This window comes from Falco rusticolus, chromosome 2 (genome assembly GCF_015220075.1).
Source record: "Falco rusticolus isolate bFalRus1 chromosome 2, bFalRus1.pri, whole genome shotgun sequence".
In the NCBI taxonomy this organism is placed as follows: Eukaryota; Metazoa; Chordata; class Aves; order Falconiformes; family Falconidae; genus Falco; species Falco rusticolus.
This window is the reverse complement of record NC_051188.1, coordinates 30,205,886-30,226,069: the sequence shown is the minus strand read 5'-3', so window position 1 is coordinate 30,226,069 and position 20,184 is coordinate 30,205,886. Positions and strand designations below refer to the sequence as shown.

Below are 20,184 nucleotides of genomic sequence, written 5' to 3'. Positions count from 1 at the left end.
GGGGATGAAGAGCAGAACTTGAAGAACATCTCAACATTAGGAACTGCAGGGCTAGCCAGCATTAGCTGTATTCACAGATGACAACAAGCAGCTCTTTCCTCTGCTCTTACATCCTAGGAAAGACTAAAGGATCAGGCTAGCGATGGAGGTATGAGTCAGGTTGTCTGGACATCCCTTTTAAGCTACCACTGTTGTGACAGACCGAGCTGAGCTTCTAGGTTTCACTTACATGTAATTTCCAGTTATGGCTTTGGGGAGTGAGAGCACCTGCCACAGTCCATCATGAAGAAAAAGAAAATGCCTAGCAGTCCAGCCTCATCATGTTAAAGGGATGCTCGGAAACCCTCTACTGACTATCCTCTTAATGGAAGTTTTCTTAGGGGGGCATTTCTAGCCTGAGTGAATTTCTAGTAACAGCTCTTGGATACAAACCTGGGGAAAAGATTCAATTTCTTCAGTGGTTGGGAAAGGACCATTAATTGGCTACACTCACTGTCTTAGAACCCATTAACACCTAGACAGATTTAAAGAAACCGTGCAAACCTGTAAAAACACTGAACAGGTCAATCTGATGATCCTACAACCCACGGATAATAAAATTGTATCCTACATGCTCAGCAAACTAGGTCCCTTGCATCCAAAGGCAGTCAAACAGATTCCACGACTGTTCTTCGGATAAAGAGCATAGCTACAGATACGCAGTTAGAAGACAGGCTACTTTTCTACATTTGAGTTCTGCTAGCTCACCTTTGAGACAACAGACAGCAGTCACAAGGTTCCCGAGAAAGATGTGCACTAGCCAAACAGAAGATAAGCAGGCTGACTAAAAATTAGTAGACACATAAGTGTACATCAGTGTGTGGCCCAACAGCCCGAAGCACACGCTGCAAAGACTGAGGCCTGTTAAGTTGGGCTTCAACTAAGTCTCCAGAAGAATACATTAGGAACAGAATTTTCCTCCTAAGGTCTTTTTATTAGGGTTTTTTTTGAGCACTCAGTCAAGGCAGGGTAGATATAAGTTCTTTCCCAAGAATTTGCACTACTAACACTGGACAGGGAAGCCTCCAGAAGAACATACTAATAGTGCTTCACTCTCCTGCGACTGTAGCCGTTTCTTGGAAGCTGGGTAGACATACACCTAAAACCCACACTTTACAGTAAATGAAAAGCTATACATTCATGATGTACTGGAAAAGCTGTGTAACCAAAGCAAGTTTTACTATCCTGAACCTGAAAATGTGGAATTTTTCATTTTTTTTCTCCCCCACCCCCATTCTCAGACTTCCTGAGAATCAGAAAAAGATTTTTCCCACCCTAGGTCTCCCAGCAACATGAAGACAAAATTCCTTTCTTCAAGACTCACTATTTAGGAGCTATTGTGGAGGTCATCAATCTTAAGAAAGACCAGAGCAGGGACATCAAATACAGTATGCCAGAGAAACAGGTAAAAAAGACGTATGCCCACGGCTCCTTAATCTACCACTTGTTTAGCAAATAATTGTTTTGCCTTGCATCAAACTTTTAATTGGCAATTAGAGCTTTCATGAGCTAATGTCTATGAGCTCATGTCTATGAACTCTCAGAGGCAGCTGAGTTTGCCAAGAAAGTAAAAAATAAACCTTGTGAGACATCCTGGAAGTTCTTAGGATTCCAGTTTGTTAGCAGACCTTAAAGGAGGACAAGATCTTCTGTTTCTGCTGAGGTTAGGAGTGTTAAGGCTTCCTTTGAAGGGTGGCATCTAACTCAATGATGATAGCATTGACCTGGCTAAGGACTACCTTTCTTAAAGCACATAAGCAGCCCAAGTCAAGCTTCCTCCTCATAGAAAGCCATGCACCTAGAACCAAAGGATCTCTCACAGCAATAGTTACAGGTTTCATTCAGATACGGAACCTTAAACGGAACCCTAGCCATTATTCATCCATCCCACTGCCCTTTAGAAGTGAGACAAATCAGCTAAGTTAGCCAATTCATTCCAGGGTTCCTGTTTCTTAACAGAACCGCCTTCAGGTTTCTGTGATGCTGAAATTAAGAAATAAACATTCTGAATCAGACTCTGCCAAGGCACTACACTGAGAAGTTTAATTTCTAAATCCCGAGAGTCTCCATCGCCAACACTGACACTGTTATCTTGTCTGTCTGCAAAGAAAGATGGCTACTTTTTAAGCTCTTAGGCCCGCTGCTGCCCTAACAATATAGCCAGAGACCATCTTTCCAGAAATGTAGTAGGTCCATTCCCAAAATGCGTAAAACTCATGTTCAGCAAGACCAATATGGAATCAAAAAGGGCGCCTGACCATCAGAAGTGTCATGTGACTGGCTCACAGTGCCAACCTGTGTCTCTGCCAGATGACTGCTAGCTACCCTTTCATATCAGAGAGAACGTTGTTAGCTCAATTCCTAAACAAATAATAAGTGACTGGGAAAAGAAAAAAGGAGGGAAGTTTCCTTCTGAATAAGAGCTGTGGTGTGAAGATAGTGAATAGAGATTAACATATTCTTGAAATACAGAATGTGTTGCAAATGCACCTTGATGTCTGTAATCTCAGAAGAATAAACACCTCACACTAATGCATGCAGAAATTGTTTACTACTGTTCAAAGCTGTGAATTGTTTTGATTTATTCCATCTTACAAAACAGAAATGTGAGCAACTTCATCAGATCCATTCATTTAATATTTATACACACATTGATTCAAAAGACAAACCCATGACTATGTAGCGCTTCAACTGTAGAGATCAAGAATGTTCAATTTGCCTATTTTCTTCAAAAGCCAGGTGTACACTCAGCATCTGGATAGCTGGGATAAGGGAGAAGATAACTCTTGGTTTTCAAGAGGCACTGGTGGATTACTAAGATCATGCCAACACACATTTCCTGGATTTGGCACACATGCTAGGGTAGCTGTGTTAGCTGTAAAGGTGAAGACAAATTGATATTACAGCTTATCATTTCCACTGAATAAAATATATCCCTTTACATTTCAGTCCCAATTCTCCACCAGAAGCAACAGCCTGACATTTGCCACGCAGCTCCAACAGCAAACCAGGTGCCCACCAGCACCAGTTCAGCTGTTGCAAACCAACAACTTGGACACATGCTTTCTCTCTTACACTAAAGAGATGTCTTCCACTGGTCTCTGCAGTGGAAGACGTTCCAACAAATACTCCAGAAGAACACAACTTCCTGTATTTATGAGTTCTGCAGCTGCTGTTCACTCTTGATTTACATTCTGACCTACACCCAGAGCTTAGGCTTCTCTAAACGTATAATTCATCTCTGCATGTGTAGTTTTCAGTGAAAAGTCAATAGCAGCTCATAGGCTTCCTCTTCCTTATCTTCACTCATGTATTACTGGCATATACCAGATTCCTTCCACAGAGAACACTCCATTGCCTTGTCTCAAGTGCATGACTTGCTCCACACCATGCTTGTTATAAAATGGCCTTGAAATTGTGACCTGTTACAAAAACCAATTATGAGAATTAAATTAAAACTCAAATTCTCACTTTGCACTGCAAAGCTCTCTCCAAAGACTGCACTGCTCATACGCAGTCTCAATTTAACAAGATATATGAGGATAAGCTGCATTAGCTAAGCCATCTTTTACAACACTGCTTTGCCAGCAGGCATAGACTGCCCAAATGCTATGAATGACTCTTCCCAGTACAGATTTCACAGTTATACAGCTAGTTTTACACTGAATCAACACACTAGTTCTGAACAGAGAGGGCTCCTAACATGTCAGCATAGACTTCAACTGCTGATAATTCAGATATCAAAATTACCTGAATCTCACTTAAGCAAAAACTGTGCAATTTCATTTTTCACTGTATGTAGAAGTAGCTTTCTCCACACCCCAATCCTCTGCCAGTACCCTCAATCCTCTGCCAGTACCAATGAGGCCACAGCCAGCTTAAGCTACACATTCACACATCTTCAGCTGGTTTCTTTGATTAGGAAAATATGAAAGCATTAAACAAATTTTAGATGACATCATGCACAAGTACTAAGATTTCATTTTCTTTTTTTAGTCATCTGGGTCCTATTAGGTTTCTTCAACTAATTCTTATAGTCTCGGGATGAATCTTACAAACGTTTTTTATACTGCAATGAGATATAGAAGTTTTTCTTTAAGACCTGAAAAAAACAAAAAAGCCTCTTTTAAGAAAAGCAGAAGGATCCCAAGAAAATATTAGCACAGGATTTTGGGTAGCTCCTACACAATCCGGTGACAAGTGCTGAAAAAATTCCTCAAAAACAAGTTAAGCTAATTTCTATTGACATAACTTCATTTACAAACCCTTCATTTTGATTTTAGCAAGACTTTGGTCTCCCCTCTCAGTTTGGAAATAATGAAAAAAAAATTAGACGAAATTGAGTGGCTATGCACTCCTAAGCAAGCACCTCTCAGACTGTCAATGATTCAACTGGCAAACTGGAGACATGTATTAAATGGGAGACTCAAAGGAGCTTGACCTACGTCTAGCATATTGAAAGCACACACTTCCATCTAGTCATTGATGAAAATATTAGAAAACATGGGTGACAGCAAGCTGAGGAGGCCTTGAAGCATACTGAGGAACAGAATGAGAATTCAAGTTAAGAAAGTCTGGAAAAAGCAGATGTATTTCAAAAGACAAGAAGCGATGTCTTTAAAATTTCTGCATTTATTAAACTACGTGAATAGAGAACAAACAACTACTCTTGCTTTGCAGTACTGCAAGAAGTGCCCAAAGGATATAATGGATCACAGACTGAGTGCCTGTCAACAACATACTCAAGATAAATAGGAATACTGTGTTAAGAATTGTTTTTCACTGTCCCATTTAAACTGTGGCCTGCATCCTTCCAGACTTCTACACTTCCAGAAAGATACAGGCAATTTGGATGTGAGGAGCAGCAACAAGTCAAATCTAGAAAACAGAATGTTCAAGGAAAGGGTGAATAACTGAATTTCTCTCAACAGGATTAAACTCAAGGGGCCAGTATCAGTCATCAAATATATTGAAGGTACCAAAAGGCAGATAAAAGTTTACCCCTTCTCTTTACACACATAGCTCAAGTAGTTTAGCTTGTGAAAATATTCTGCAGCAGCAAGCCTTTAAGGTGCCTCGAAATGCTGTTGAAAGAGTTCTGAATGACGAGGGTATAACAAATGCTGTGTTTTAGGCAAAGCACTGATCTAGATCATCTCTCATGCTCATGATCTTCCCAGCTACACTGGCATCTACCCAACATAACCAAAATCAGACCCTAAAATTAATTCTCTCTACAGCCCAGAAGCAGTAATTTCCAGAAAACAAAAGAACATCCACACTTTCCAAATGCTAAAACTCTCCCTTTTCCCATTCAGAGACTTCAAACATTTGAACAGCTGACACTTTCACTGTAATAATATGAGAACTGGTACAGAAACTGAATATGGATTATTTCCAAGCAATACACTGGAGTAAAGCAGTACTGTGCTGCTGTACTGAGCTTAAGTTGGAGAATAAAACCAACATTAGAATCTGCAGTAGTAATCTACAAATTTAAAACTTTTTTATGTAAGTTTGGGGCCATAAAGCAAAGCTTATAGCAAAATATTTAGCTAAGACACCAGAGTATTATTAGCAAAGTAACACGGTTGATAAACAAAAGCAGACTCACCTTCCTCAATTCAATTGTGACTTCATTTCTGTGTCTTCTCATAGTCTGTAAAAAAATAAAAGAATTATTTGTATGTAAAGAAAGCAGTATTCTGTTTTGGAATCAGTTGTTCTAGGTCAAAAGCTCAGTTATTCATCAAAAGATAAGAGAAACAGTGTGCATAATTTATAATTCAATCTTTCCTAGCAAGATGCACAAGTTTTTTGTCTGTGCTGGTTTTGGTTGTTTTGTTTGGGGATTTTTTTTACGATTATAAACCTTACAGAAAGCTTTGTCATATACCACAATAAGTATCCCAAAGGCAGAAAACATTGACACATTGACTTCCCTTGGGAGCTTCACTGGAATGACTCTCCAGGTGTTTATATGTGCATGCCAAAAGAAGCAGTAAATACAGGTTAGACTGTCTCATTCACATAGGATCACACTCACAACCTAAACACTAACTTATGCCAGTTATCTGGCCAAAATCAACCATGAGTGACAGAAGATTACTAAGCTCAATGCAAACAAGACAGATAAGGCATGTGGCAAAAGGAAACAAAGCAGTACAGTGGTACTGAGTCTATTTAGGATCTACAGACTGAACAGTGTAAAGGAAAATCAGCCCATAAACATCTCTGCTCCTTAAAAGATACTGGGCACCCAGGACACATCCCCTACAATGCTGCTATACCTCTTAGCTAAGAGAGATGAGAAGATTGAAAAAGAACAATTTTAGCCTACTGAAGCCAATCTCTCTATGTTCATTTTACAATCAGTGGAAAAGACTTGCACCATCAGAATGCAATTCAGAGAAAATCAGGACTGGATGACCGCTGGCAGCCTAGAAAGATCACCCACACTAACTAAAATTAGCCTTTTAAAATACTTTCTGTGTCCTATCCTTGTACTGACCTTCACTGCTGCTATCACTTTCCTTTTGAGTTAGGGCAAATAACTTCTCTGAGCTAAAAAGTATCAGTGAAGACCAGCAGTGTACAGAAAACGCCAGCACTCCACGTCTAGTTATCTAAGGAAATACTGAACATGCTAAATTCAAACACAGGTAAACTAAGTGAGCAGACTTCACACCATGAATCTATACAGGACGTAGTTTCAGTACTTAGAACATTATCTTAGCTTCATTGGTTTCAATTCGTTTGCATAGCAGCATCATTTAATTATCTTAGATTGACCTGAGAGTAAGGAAGGCTTGTCTTCCTACCCACAGTTTAATTAACCAACTCACTCAAGTAAACACAGGCACAATTCTCCTTTTACATCTACAAGCATGAACTATACCACTTTAAACAAAGCAAGTCCTCATTACAGTAAGAGAACACTGGTACTATATCTATCAGAACTACACTTCCCCACCCCACCCCCATTATCTTGCTAAACCATTTGATTCTTGTGACCATCTGAGCCTGCTGCAAAAGCTCAGTATGATATGACCGGATTGCTGGGGAATGGGAGGACACTGGGTAGGTAGGGAATGGACAAATGAAGAACGAGAAAAGTCACTGCATGCAACTAGTAAGACCAGCCGTTCCAGTTTCTCATTCATATTTGAATAATCTTAATAATTGTGTCAAATTTAAGGGCAATAAATAGCCTAAAAAAGTTCTTCAATACTTCTTCCCCATGATAACTCTGCAGTTCAATGGAAAAACATAGACACAGCTGTCTTAGATTCCTGCTGTAAAATCTCCTTTTCTTGATCATTATAAATGTGCTAGATACCAAAGATCTTTACAGAACTTTCCACTAGTAACACAACCCCATCTCCCCCTAAAATCTAACCTTTTACCTTAGTTTTTAAGGGGTATCCCATCACCCAACAAATCAGTTGCATATCCATTAGCATCTTCTCCCCCAAAATTGTATGTGCTTAGCGATATAACTGATACAATGCATAATTTATATTCGCTCCCTAGTTACAACTTACTCAAATGAAAAACACGTAAGTCTATGTGATAACACCTTCCCTTGAGCAGAAAAATCTGACCAAATCTGAAGCTCCTTAGCCGACAACTATACTATTACATTTGCCACCTGGTAGCAAGACAGATTTAAGAAAGACTATATGCTGTGCTCAACAGTTCAGCAGCCTCATATTTTTGGTTTAGAAAAAAACCCAAATACAGTGCAGTCTCAGACACAGCATTACTATTCATTTCATCAATTTACTCTAAAACCTTCTCTAACAATGCTTTGACTAAATACAGCTACTCAGAGTCATCCATCCATAAAGGCTCTACTGGGAAGACTCTAAGCTTCTTTCTAAAGGCAAATAATTCACTCAGATTTTCAATTAGGGTTTTATCTTTGTTTCATACTTCCATTATTTCAGCCCCACTGATCCCACCCTATTACAATTCTGTCTCAATTTTTTTTTACTAGATTTTTGCTTTTATCAAGCTATCTTCAAAATATTTGACCATCCCATTATGGTTCTACATTTAATGTGCAAGAATCTCCCATCTCTTCCTCATTTAGGGAGCTACCACTCTTTAGAAAGGTTCTTCAAAAAAGGTTACCAGCTACACAGGCATTTTTGCTGACTAGTAGTATACACTCTACAAGCTTTATGTTTTAGGCAATCTCCATACTACCTGGGTTTTGCCCTTTTAGCTGTTCTTTTATATTTTCACTTAAACTTATTATATATAGTTTCACATTCAAAGCAGCTCTGGTACATTTTTGCTTTGTTCTCCCTCCTTTAACAGGCTGAATATGCAGTCCTCACCACCAGGGTCCAGAGCTACTTCTCCATTCATGGAGCAAGTAGGTTGATAACTGGGGCTATCACTTAGCCTTAACTTCACAGAACCAATGAGTGTTATCTCCTACTGGCACAGCATCTTTAAAAATTCAGCATGTTGCGGTCACCAGGATCATCCAAGAATCAGTAATACAGTGTTAGGGCTAGACTCTTCCCACAAGTACATGTGACTGAAGTTCCCAAAGAGCCTATGGTGCGTTCTGGCAGTTAAACTTGGTTGCCACAGTCACATCATGACCAGTGCTCTCAGCTAGATATATGCTGACATCATTTCTAACCTGACACTTCATGCGATGACCACTGCATACCAATATATTTAAGACCATGGATTCTACTTCATACATGTCAATTGTTGCAATTATAGACTGTACATGAAAAAACATATGCATGCGCTTGACATTGGCCAATTTCTTAGTTTTATGCCTGCTACTTAATTGGGATTTGTTCAGGCTGTTCTCCATCTTTATTTTTTTCTCTTTACCAAGGGAGCTGATACATTAGTGACAGACTGCTCCATGACAGACCTCTGAACTGCAGTTTGGATATCCTTGCCTTGAGAGACCCTGCTTCAGCCTCATTTGATTACAGAAAATACAGGTATACATACAGCACCATGCTATATACTGGACTCTCCTGCTGGGCTTTTGCAAACTTTATTTTAAAACTTGCATATTGACAGGGGCAATTTCTAATCTTACCTGTTGGTGGAAGGGTGTGGATGCATGGCAAAGCTCAAATTTTATTCCCCAAAAAACAGACAAGTGATTCAGTTAATTTTTTGTCCTGATTTGGCATTTCTTAAAAGGTATTTAAAGCTTGTGTTCAGGTGAACCATTTTAGAAATACAGCAGGTTATCAGCACCTTCCTATAGCCTCAGAAGAAGTAAACATACTATCATCCAACAGCATATAAAAGAAGTGATCTTAAATACCTGTGCAAGCCTCCCTTTAAGGAAACATTACCACTGTAAGAAGAATACCATGCTTTTATGTTACCTGCAAGCCTCAGCACATAGGGAACTGATAGGCATTTACAAGAGATTTATACAGTAGTAGGAAGGTTAAAGCATTTTCCCCTGCTAACAGGTCTGCTAAAACAAACAGAAGTGACAAAATTATTCTGCAGCTTAACCCCACGGATTCATTACCAGCTTTCAGGCTGGGAAGACAACCATCCACTAAAGTCTAGATATGCAGCACTAGTTAAAACCTAGCGAGATGTTACCAATGCATCTAACACTGTTTGACATTCACAGCATCTGACTATGGTCATTTCTCAGCTTAATATACTCAAACAAGTAACTTCATGTCACATTGCAACAGCACATCTCAAAATCACTCTCCCGAAAAAATCTGAACTGTTTCACTGCATTAAAACAAAAAAACAAACAAAACAAAATTAAAAAAAAAAAACTAAAACCAGACTCCAAATCTCAGAAACTCTGAATATACAAAATTCTACAAATCACAAAAAAGATGAGTTTATTCCTGCAGAATCTGAACTCCGACTCTGCTCCTAACTAAAGGTATTAATGCACCATACACCACGTATAGAAAGTAAAAATGAGTAACTATCAGTCAACATGTACTATTAAGCAACAAAAACATACATTTGCCAAACTGTGCTACAACGTTACATCTCAATTGTTATACATGACAAGTCAGACTTTAGGTTCATAAGGCTTTTGTAACAAGAGATTTCCTCTTCCCAGTTCACCATCTGTGAAAAACAATTACATACCAGTGTGTTTGACAGGCTGATAAAACCACAGTAATACACCAAGTACTGTAAGTCTTGTAACAAGTCAAAAGTAGATATTCAGCAGTAATTCTAATTTCAAGTGCCTCAACATGCTATTATTTTATGAAATAAAACAGAAAAAAACCCGAAAGATCTACTAGAAGCTGTTAGATAAATCAGTGTTCTCATTCCTACCCTGAATTTCTGAATACTGTTCCAAAGCTAGGCACAAAATGTTACATGCCAAGAATCTCTCCCTAACACCTTCCAATTGAAAGAAAAACAATCCCTAGTTTCCTCAAAGTATCAAAACCTATATTAATTTCACATGCCAATAAAGAAAATCACTACACACATTAGGGCTGCTGTGATAGGGGCTGTAAGGAACCCCCATTTTACAGTGATACAAAACACAAAAATGCTAAGCTGACAAAGGAGGTTTAAGGACCCCAGACCTTGAAAACAAAGCAAGTTTCAAGTCAATGCCCAAAACAAGGCTTCAAAGAATGCCACAGTCCCATGTAAAACTGCCTTTGTCACACCCAAGGGGCAGAAGTGACACAGAATCCAACCATCCTCATCAGATCAGTGTTTCAGCTCTACAATCTCTGTTCCAACAAGAAGCTGACAAGAAACTCAACCTCAATTTGACTCAGAGCCATCTGTGGAGAAGGAAGTGTCTTCCTGATTTTTTAGTTGATATTTGGTTTATGACAGAACACAACACCGTACATAAAACTCTTTTTATCAAAAAGTAATTGTGAAAGATGACCCTGTGAAATTCTGAATTACCAGCATAACATTAACCTTTACCATCAGCACATTCAAAGAATTATTGAGTGACTAAACATTTGGGACCCTCTGGCTCAACCACAGAGACTTCACAAGTACCGTTGGTGAAACCCTGTACAAAGGTGCATAAGACGCTCACTACATATTTAACAGTAAGTATCACTGCTGTAACACTAGCACGTAGTATGTTGAGACAACCCCATGCACACCTTCTTGGGAAACAACAAAAAAAGATTACTTTGAAGTTTTGAATGGCACTGATATTCTAAGGAAAGAATTAAGTCTAGCAAGCTTCTCTGGCTTCTTGAGACTTTGTTTAACACTAAAAAAAATAAATCTTTAAATGCATAATACATTAAACTACCTGAAAAAGCAACTCATATAGCTTCTGTAAACTAAAAAAAAAACCCTGAAGGGATACCAAAAACAATCAGCTGTACATCATAACTTTTCCAAAATCCTCTGGGCTAATACATAACAGTGCATTTTTCGGGGGTGGGGTTGGGGGGTGGTTACGAGCCAAAAAAAAAAAAAAAAAGAAAAAAAACCACACCCCAAAAAAACCCCAAGAACACCCTACCAGACTTATACAAGACAGTGAGTAGAAAGGCTAATTAAGAGGACAAATCACATCTGAGACAAAAGCAGTCTGAGCAGTCCTATTTACAAACACATTGCTTGAAACATGTAGTATTTCTTAATGCAAGGTACGATTTCATTCACAATGAAATACTGGAACCAGTTTCAGGGTTTCTGTACTTGAAATTTCTATTTCATATCTAAAATCAATCTTAATTGATTATAAACACTTTTGTAAGTCCCTTAAGGTATATCACTTTCAGAGACAAGAAATTCTGGATACTTGATAAGATTACTTCATTCCCAAGTTAAAGTACAAATCAGAAAACCAAAACTATTAAATGTGTGATGATACAACTAGCAGAAGTTCAAGTCATTACATGGCCTTTGTTATGCTGGGATAAAGATTTCATTAAAATAAAAATGAAGTTGAATCTACAAGATGTTTAATAATGTAATTCTCTGTGCAGAAAAAATAACCCAATGCTGCACAGTAAGTGGTGTTAAACATTTAAGCTATATAAATTGTGTCAGAAGGGAAGACTAAAACTTACCATCATTTAATGACTAAAAATCCACCTGCCATTCTAACAGCAAGATCTGGAGGCCCGGTGTGGTGCTCACCCACATCAGCCACCTCATTAAGGGGTATACCCGAGTAGTGTCATCTTTTAATCAACACATTTACACCACTTCCATTGCAACTGGAACAAGTCCAGAAAACATGAGAGATCAAGAGGCAGGAACTGATGTTTTTATGCCAGCCAGTGTATCAATATTGCCATAGTGGCCTGGCCTGCCAGCTGCCCCACAAGCAGCCAGTTAGCTACCCCTGCTCTCGCCACACACCACCCAGCCGCCATGTAGCCCACAGAAGTGGGAAGTGGGAAAGTCAGGCTCAGCTTGGTGTGTGGTGTCATCTCACCAATGTCAGTTTTGGCTATTCTGTGGATACAAAGGTAAGTTTTCAGGAACTTTGGTAAGATGTGCATTTAGCTGCTTGTGAAAGTTGGTTACTAAGTGGAAAAAGAAACAAATTCACTGACATTCTAATTCCTCTGCATCTATGAACTCATTACAAGATAACTGGTCCTTAAGTTCTTCTTTCTGCTCTTGCCTCTAAACATTACAGGATCTGGTCTCAGAAACCCAGAAGATAAACGCTTACAGGAAAGAGCTACCCTGAATACATAGCTGGGATAGTAAAGTAGCTTGATTAAACATACAGGGTACCTGAAGAGTTTGAAATTAGCAAGCCAATTCCAGACTACTTCCACCTGCCTAACTGAAAGAAAAAAAATGGTTCGGTTCCAACAGCTGGATTGGATTTAACTAATACCTCCCCTCTTGCATATGAGCATACCCAAGAGTATATAGTTTAAATACTTTACAACATAGGTGTGGGTGCAACACAGTGAAAGGAGAAGGTGTTTGCATTCATGAAGTAAACACCATTCTTCCCTGGAAAACTGCTTTACTAGCCTTTTTCTTTATTTCTTCTCTGACACCTTTTAATAAGCATGAAATACTGCAATGCACATGAAAATGCAAAAGCGTCAGGAGCTGGACTGGTTTTGGGCAGAAAAAATTCAGGTGTTTGTTTGTATACAATGGTCAAGATTATGGTTGTCAGCTAGCCTATCTTTGGTTAAGTTTAGAAGTTAAATATTCCATACTTGCATAGGAATAATTTCTTAGTATGTGTAAGCTGAGGTTTAGACTGATTATATTGTTTTCTACTTGTTCTGGTATATCTGGCTTCAGCCAAAAACAGAGATAAAGGGACACTGTACAAGGTGATATTGCTGTTGTATCTGTTCACTTTCCAAGTGCCTATAGCTTACTCCAAGAACTGCAAGCAAATCACAACACAGGACAAAAAAATTCTGGAACTATTAAATCACAGTTCTGAGACATCATGATGGTCTGAATGCAACTCAATCCCAACTGAAAGAACTAAAACCAATGATGTTGTGCACACTGATCCCCTCTATTTCTTTTGACATGCAAAAGATTTGACATCCGTGTCAAACTAAATCAAATGTTTAGCCAAAACTGACTCTTCCTGCTAGGTTTATTCCTTATAGTTACGAGCATCATGATTTTTTTCCTCCTCAGTGCATGCTCTAGGCAGACTCTTCTTCTCCACACCCAATTTTGAGATTTACCTAATTACCAAGTACTACCATAAACCTCCAAATTGTCCTTCTAAGAAAACAGTAAAATTTTTTTCAGTCATGTAGGACTACAAAGTTAGAACAACTTCACTTCTGGCTTTGTTATCATAGCTCTGTATTAAATTATGCTGACCCAGTTAGAAATACAGGTAGGGATCATGGATTCCACAGTGCAAACAATGAGGTACCAAAGCAGCCAAATACACTGAAAATGTGCCTGTACCCTGACCTAAGATTCCAAGACAGTTTTCTCATTTTGTTACTGTTTGACCCAAAAGGTATTTGCTCCTTTTTTAGGGAAACATTCTATTTTTTGCAGAAAGTATTAGAACCCGGTTCAGGCTCTGTGTACTGCAGAACCTTAATATTACAAAGTTTCCTTTTGTCTTGTAACCTTTAACACAGTACCAGTTCCATCAGGAGCAGAACGCAGTATTTACACTGCTGTATTTTATGCCATAACCTGTCTGGGACACTCTGTTCCTCAGGGTTAATAAAGGCCACTGAAGGAAAACTAGCTCTTTTGCAGTTGGAGCCGCCACACTTTTTTTTTTAATCCCCCCCCCCCCCCCCCCCCAATGATACCAGCTGCTGTTCTGTTAGCCAGTCTGTGGCAAGATAATTCACATATCTGATCCTGGCTAGTCTCAGCAAACTGGATGCATGACATATCCACTATGACTCTTACTTAGTGATGGGTAGTGACTCACTGAAGTCAGACATGCATGCCAATATGGTGTTGACTCACCTGAAAGCCCTATGGAAGCAGACAAAGCTGCCCAGCCACATTATCTGCTTCCACTGCTCCAAAAGATCTTGGCAGAAAAGCAATTGCTAAGTTTATTTCTTACCAGCTCTTTTGTAAGCATATTCTTTGATGTCCCGATATCCTCTCTGCATTTGTTTAACCTGCATACTGAGCTATGACCAGCAGTGAGATGTGAGCACTCATGGTTTTGTTTCCACATACCAATTACCCAGTTTACAAGTACAGACTTCTCAAACAATCCTCAGGAGGCTGGACCTGAAGCAATTTAATTGGCTGCATTCAACACAAAATGCACAGATATTGAAGGACACAAAGCAATCCAGATTACAATCAGCATGTTATCTGATGCTGTAATACAGAATAGAAGGCAAGCTGGAATTGTCTATTCAACATCAAAACTCAACGGGGGGAAGACAGAATCTCATACATTTCCAGTTACTGCTGTTGTGTGAATCAAGGACTTTATGCCCAGTCAAAAGTTTTACAGCATTTCCATTCAATTGTCTTAACACTGTTAATCACACCTTCCTGACATCAGACCGAAGACCACAACGCAAGCCATACGGGCTCCAGCTGAAGTCAGACTGAAGTTTCCAGGTAATTCCACAGCAACGCAAGCTAACTCATCCCTACCCAGTAAGGCAGGCAGCAAGGATCACCTTGGATCACTAACTCAAAAGTGCTCATTTTGTCCTGTGGTCCTAACAGGACAAAGAACCTGTCCACATGGTGTTCCAAAGAACAGCAGCGATACAGCCAATCCTACCTCCACTCTGACAAGGGCCCACCTTGAAGAACTTAACTGTGGAGCTTGCTCATTTATGCTACAGCCCAAAAGAAAGTATTGGTCTGAAGGATACTTGTATCAAGTCTTTCTTCTTTTCCTGTACCTTTTGGAAACAGAAGGGCATACTGTATTTTATAATGATGCCAGCTCTGCCTTATCTGAATATTGTGATATGCTAAATAAGCACCAAGAACAGCAGATAATCAAGATAGCCTAATTACATGATTCCTATCCACACTTTTTTAAAGTTAGAAGATTAGGCTTCTTGACACATTCTAGGTACGTACAAGGATTTGAAATTTGGTAGTTTTACGTCACAGGAATCTGCTTTAGCCAGTACACAAATTTCTGTTCAGATGTGTGAACACTAAAAAGATATGTTATTTCCCTGTACTGCACAAACAGTGTAGCAGATGCTTTAGAATCTCCCAGAAACATGTTTATCCTGTCCTTGAGGGAGAACAACTGATGCACCTACACAACTCTCCCAAGACATGACACCACCTCTATCCTCCCCTAAAATTTCTAAGCAAGCAGCCCTCCCATTCCCTTACCAAGGAGGGAAAGTACACTGACCCTTTTACTCAAGCAGAAGAGTTGACTGCCACTGCAAAAGTGCAGGAGTCCCTCTCCTCTTCTGCAGTCTAGAAGACCCCATCTGAGGTATAGGTTCAGTTTTTTCTAACAGATGTTACCAGAAACCAAATCCAACACTTTTAAAGCCATAGCAGCCAAAATACCGTCTTTGCTTGTTTACAGGCCATGAAAACAGAAACAGCAGAGCAAAATTAAAATGGCTGTTCATGGTATATAGGTGCAAATACCAGACTAAAATTTTGATCTCTAGATCAGCGCAAAGACTTAAATTCTCTTAAATGTAAAGCTTTTATAAATTGTAGATAACTACTTTCAAGAATCTAATTACAAAATAAGTGTTTGGTCAGAAACGCCTCACAGAACTCTGGGGCAAATGCCACAGAAGACTAGAAATTCTAAACTTGCCAACTATTTATACCAGTTTCCCTTAGGAAGAAAAAAAAGAAAAAGAAAACCTACTAGGCTAAATACTAGCCAGATACCTTATTGTGCAGTTTGTTTGAACAAAGGACACCCCCATTTCCAGACACTTAAACAGTCTTCAACTGTAATATCAAAGTTGCCTCAGACAATCATTCTACGATATATAAGCACCTCCCTGTGAAATAAGAAAAAAAAGTCCTATTATTCGATCTATAAATGGGAAATAATAATTGCAATTTGCATACCATTCACAGGGTGCCATGAAAAAAACCAACAATCAAGTCCCTAGAGAGCTCAGTCTATATTCAACCACGACAAGCTTTTTGGTATATTACATGGCTCAAATGAAATCAGATTTTTTTTTCCTGTTTTTTTGAAAGAATATAATCAAAAGGCAAAAAAGATTAACATGTGCTAGCTGCCTAATCAAATCTATGAAGGGATCATTCTGCTCAAGATGCAAGAGAAAACAATAAACCCAGCTGACAAACCAGGAAGAAGATGGAGCATTAGGAACTAGAAAATACACACCAGTAACATCCCACGATCTTTTTATGAACCGTGTCAGCAATCCTTCTGATTTAATCATTTCAACTGTCATGAATTCTAGATGCTTCTAGATCACTTCTCTAACATGACATAAACCCTGACTCCTTGTTTCTGCCATTTGAACATTTTAGATATCATACTTCTCTCCTTGAGGATACCCTTTTTATGGAAGGATGTATAAATTAGAATTTTGGAAAACTTAAGGTATTGGCTAGCCCTAACTCATTGCTTAAGCCACCAAAAGTGGTCTGATTTTGATCAACAAGAACCAATACAAAACTCCTTCAAACCTCACAGCTATAGGGCCCAGGAAAACAAAGGTTATACTAAGCACAGAGGTATAGTGGGCTATACCCCTATAGGCAAGAGGCATGGGAAGAGGGTACTGCCAGGTTCTGAACTGCCACTGGCAGCTCATGATGCTCAAAGGTGCTGTCACATTGATTGCCTGTGTCAGAGCTCCTTAAACATCTCTTCTTGTTCGAAGGTTGCTCTTCGCTGCTGTTTCTCCACTGTCATGAATATACCTATTACCAGTCCATATTCTTCTTGCACACTTCACGAACACTGGTTAACAGGATCCATGCTGACTCCCTAGCAGGGCGCTCTCGTTTCAGGATTCTCTGTTGATGTGGAAACCCCTCTGTATCTGGCTGCAAATCAGATTTTTGGTGCAGAAAAATCACTAACACTGACTCTGCATCTAACATTTGTGTGCATGAAAAAAGCAAGAGGACCCTAATGCCAAAAACCTGCATGCAAAGACAGTTATCTGCTGGTTAGGGTGACCTTAGCTTACCTGAGAAAGAGACACATGTCTCTCTGCAGAATTCATCAACTTTCTGACTTACACTGTAAGTTGACTAAGGAAAAACAAGGACTAGGATGTCCTGAGAACGGCAAACCTGAAATCTCACACTGCACTCTGACCAGGAATCCCTTACTGCACCTCGGAAAATCTAGCCACAGGTCACCCTATCATCCTCTCTGAGCACCCTTCCTCCTCATGCTGATGAACTTTGACTACGTGCCACACCCGTTCACACCCGGCAAGTTTGCAATAGGGCTTGAGCCTCGCTAGAATACACTTCATCAAGGCTAACAAGCCTAAATATGAGGAAGGCCCAACTTCTACAAGTTGATTTTGCAAATCACTATTGTACCACTACCTCCAAAAGTCCACCTGTTACCGAATCTGACACCACCAAGGTTAAAAATGCAGAAGAAGAGATTCCTCGGCTGGTCAAACATAACAGAATACAAAAGAAACAAGTCATTCCGTAATAGGTGTTTGAATAGGGAAGATACTAATTTTGTCTCCTTTCCACAGACATTCATACAGTATATAATCCTGCTTTGTACTTGCTGTATTTATTACACTCACACAGAAAAAATCAAGTTTAAAACTGACTGTATTTGCTAACCTGAGAAAGGAGACAAGTGTCAGCTGACCTAAACAAACAACATGGAAACTTCCCCAGCAGATTTAGTGGTGTCAATCTCACTGTGAAGGAGTAACCATCCAACAGTGAAGTATCACTAGACAAGATACACCTCCTCCCTTTCACACTGACTTCTTTGAGCCACCACTGTCTTCTACAGATGTGAAGGGCGGCTCAGGAAGCTCAGGGAGCAGAAAATTAAAGAAACTTGAAGAGCTTTGCAACTAGTTTTACTCCAAGGCACAGACAGTTCTGATGCAGGGACTAACTTTTGGAAGATACTAACTCTTCTGGCTACCCATGTCAACTTTTGTGAAAGGAATGCAAAGCCCACAGCTTCCGCTATTAGAGAAGTAATCAGGAATTCGAGTATCAGATGTTCATAGTGTTGGGTATTTTGGAAACAACTCTATTCTTGGAAAATATATAGGTTTTACATTCTGTTTTATTTCAAAGTCAGTTCATTCAGCAATTTGTCTTTATTACTTGATGACATGCCCCATCAGCTTCAACCAGTTCATTGCCTCTTCTAGCTAGTCTTATAAATTAGATGCCTCATTCACTTCCAATCACACAATAAATACAAATCTGATCACTCACTTGTAGCTGGTACATCCTCCTAATTGCCGTCTTTTCAGGTAACAGTTTTTAGAGGACAAAAGCCCTGCTTGGATTTCTGCTGGAACCACACCAAATATTACGAAAGCCTCAAAGGAAATCAGGTAAAAATAGTTAAGAGCTCTTTAGTGTGACAGTTACCACTGCTACCAACTTTGACGGTTTACAAGTTAAAAATCAATCCTTTTAATAGAGGAAGCTTTAGAGATACCAGTGCACGTGCTGTAGTGTAAGAAATACACAAGAATGAAGAAAAACAAACTCTGCATTACAGGAAGATTAGTGAAAGCTTGGTATATCACAAGAAAAAAACAGTAATATCTGGGCCTCAATACAGCAAGCACAGATCCCAATCCAGCTTATGAAGATTATGTTCATCATGAGATCCTGTCTCCAAATTGTTTTCTCCACAGGTATTTCTGAAATAAACAATGACTGCCTAAGATACCAGTTTAAATGCAATGCATTCAACTGGGTTTGAACCTCACACGGAAATACAAGACAGTACATCTAAATGGACTTATGCTGTTTGTTTCTGCCGAGAGTCTGCTGTGAAATGTTTCAGAGTTGTACTGTTCTTGCAGACTAACTAAAGTTTGGAGAATTCCGTAACAGCAGCAACTGAGGAGGCTTCCCACATCATCACCTTACTTCCTACCCATGTAATTCTTTCCAAGGTACCAACACGTACACCTGTATTCTCCCAAGAGTATATACATTGGCCTGAAAGAGTAATAAAGAAGCTGCAGGAGTCAGAGCTTAGAAACTCTGCATTACAGTATTGGATATTATACTAAATCCAGTTCCCAACAGGAAGCTACCCAACACCTGTGTTTTCACTTAAAGTACTGAGATTCACCAAGCCAGCGAATTACCTTAAACCAACCTAAATCAGCTGTTACAGTCCTACTTGCTCCCAGCCCTTCTTTTGCCAGAATCCATCCCTGTGCCAGCAAAGTGAAAGGCAGAAAGCCAATCAATCTGTAAAAGTGAACTCCTGAAAGAAAACTGGATTGTTGCAAAGTAGCTAGGAGTAAGAGGCTTTCTGGGATTGCTACAAGCCTTGTTTCATGTACTGTTTGAGGGAGACAGCAAAAACACTAGTCAGTCCACGGAACAGCATCAAGAAATGAGCTGGCAGCAGCATGCCTGATCATTCATTAACACTGCACAGCTATGGTACCTCCACTGCAATAAGCCTTTGACACTTGATGGGAACACGGGTTTAAGTCAACCTATACCCTTCTCAGATGCTCAGAGACTGTACGAGATTTGGCCTCCCCAAAATGA

General features: G+C 39.4%; 1 protein-coding gene and 1 long non-coding RNA gene across 2 annotated transcripts in view; both read right to left on the bottom strand.

Annotated features, from left to right (window-relative positions):
• The window catches only part of KPNA3 (karyopherin subunit alpha 3), a 48,771-nt gene that overhangs the window by 24,105 nt on the left and 4,482 nt on the right, over nt 1-20,184 (bottom strand). The window contains exon 2 of the mRNA XM_037375945.1: nt 5,654-5,698. Coding sequence (XP_037231842.1) covers nt 5,654-5,698 — 45 coding nt within the window. The remainder of the gene's footprint in view (nt 1-5,653; nt 5,699-20,184) is intronic.
• Nucleotides 2,574-4,281, bottom strand: LOC119142717. The gene is made up of 2 exons (XR_005102396.1): nt 3,790-4,281; nt 2,574-3,461 (listed from the first exon to the last, which is right to left on the bottom strand). It is a non-coding gene; the product is annotated as an uncharacterized LOC119142717 (long non-coding RNA).